At 54.5% G+C, this 1,854-nt stretch overlaps 1 protein-coding gene across 1 annotated transcript in view; it reads left to right on the top strand.

The window, feature by feature from the left end:
* The window catches only part of USP29 (ubiquitin specific peptidase 29), a 28,875-nt gene that overhangs the window by 2,228 nt on the left and 24,793 nt on the right, over window positions 1-1,854 (top strand). Inside the window, 1 exon segment of the mRNA XM_010858047.1 lies at window positions 71-315. Coding sequence (XP_010856349.1) covers window positions 71-315 — 245 coding nt within the window.

Genomic DNA, 1,854 nt, shown 5'->3' with positions numbered 1-1,854 from the left:
CACCCCCCCCCGGGCCGCCTTCTTGCGGGGCTAGAGGCCGCAGGCGGAGCCCTGTGTGTCTGTTCTCCAGCCTTCCTGCCTCTCCTCCGACCCCCACCCCGCTGCGGCCGCGCTGACCCCGCAGGCCCCCCTCCGCCGCCCCGGCCTCCACCCAGGAGGCAGCGCAGCCGGCTCCCCCCGGCCTGCACGGCGGCGCTCGCCCTCTCAAGGACACCGTGCCCGGGGCGCCCCCCGGACCTGCCACCCCGGCCCCCTCCCCGCCTCGTGCTCCTTTCTCTCCGGGAGGAGGAGAGCGGCCCCTGTCTGGGGGCTCGGGTTCCGTTAAACATCAACCCTCAGCAGTGTTCGCACATACAAATGGGCTTCTTTCCAAAACAGAGACAGACATAGAAAACAAACTTATGGTTACCCTGGGGGAGAGTGGAGGCATAAATTAGGGGTAGAGCATTAACCGGTACAGTCTACCATATGTAAAGTAAACAGCGGTGATTCACTGTAGGCACGAGGTGTGTGCGTGCTCAGCCGCTCAGTCCTGTCGGACTCCCCGTGACCCCGTGGACTGCGACCCGCCGGCTGCTCTGTCCGCGGGCTTCTCCAGGCAAGGAGACTGGAGAGAGTAGCCATTTCCTTCTCCAGGGGGTCTTCTCGACCCAGAGACTGAAACTGCGTCTCCTGTATTGACTGCGTACCCCTGAGCCATCTGGAAAGCCCCTATAGTGCAGGGGAGTATATTCAATATCTTACGTGTGTGCATGCGCGTGCGTTTTATATCTGTACATAACGGAATCACCTTGCTGTACACCTGAAATTCAACTCCTCTTAAAACAAAACAAAACAGTGTGTTCTCACAGCACATCAGCCTCAGAAAAGGCCACTCAGCAACCCTAATGGATTGAAACAAAACCCAGTCCTCCGTAATTGTGTCTGAACACAGACAAGACATGAACATCGTCCGCATCACAGAAATGAACAAACAGTCCTCACTCCTGGGTAATTGTTGTTGGTGTTTTGTTACTAAATTGTTTAGTCACTAAGTCCTGGCCAGCTCTTTGCAACCTGATGGACTGTAGCCCGCCAGGCTCCTCTGTCCATGGGATTCTCCAGGCAAGAACTCTGGAGTGGGTTGCCATTTCCTCCTCTGGGGGATCTTCCCCACCCAGGGATCCAACCTGCATCTCTTGTGTCTCCTGCATTCGCAGGCAGATTCTTTACCACTGAGCCACCTGGGAAGCTCAGATTCATCTTCAATTCCTTCTCTCACATCCCATGGCCAGTCCATCAGAAAATCAGGTCCAATACTCATCCAAAAATATATCTAAAAATTCATCAACAGCTCACTTTGCCTATGGTCACTGCCCTGGTCCATGACACCCACAGCTCTTGGCTGAATGATTTCGAGAACACACCACCCCCAATCTGTTTCCCCAAAATCCATACTCTCCCCCTGGGTCTACTCTCAACCCAGCATAACTGTCATTATCCTAAAATCCTCTTTATTTTTAAATTTTTTTGGTTTTTTACTTTATTTTTGTCTGCTGCATAGCTTGTAGGGGGCTTGCAGGAGATCTGGGTTCCATCCCTGGGTTGGGAAGATCCCCTGGAGGAGGAAATGGCAACCCACTCCAGTATTCTTGTCTGGAAAATGCCATGGATGGAGCAGCCTGGTGGGCTACAGTCCATGGGGTCGCAAGGAGTCGGACATCACCGAGTACACGTGTGTGCATAAGACAGCTTGTGGAATCACAGTCCGCCCACTGGGATCGAACCCAGGCCCTCAGCAGTGAAAGGGTGGGGTCCTAACCACTGAGCCACCAGGGAATTGCCCTAAACCCCTTTTGGAAATCCTCCCCCGGC

The sequence above is a fragment of the Bison bison genome, unplaced genomic scaffold (genome assembly GCF_000754665.1).
Source record: "Bison bison bison isolate TAMUID 2011002044 unplaced genomic scaffold, Bison_UMD1.0 scf7180017864383, whole genome shotgun sequence".
NCBI classification, from domain to species: domain Eukaryota; kingdom Metazoa; phylum Chordata; class Mammalia; order Artiodactyla; family Bovidae; genus Bison; species Bison bison.
Note: the sequence above shows the minus strand (reverse complement) of the source record. Positions and strands in the feature narration are given on the sequence as shown.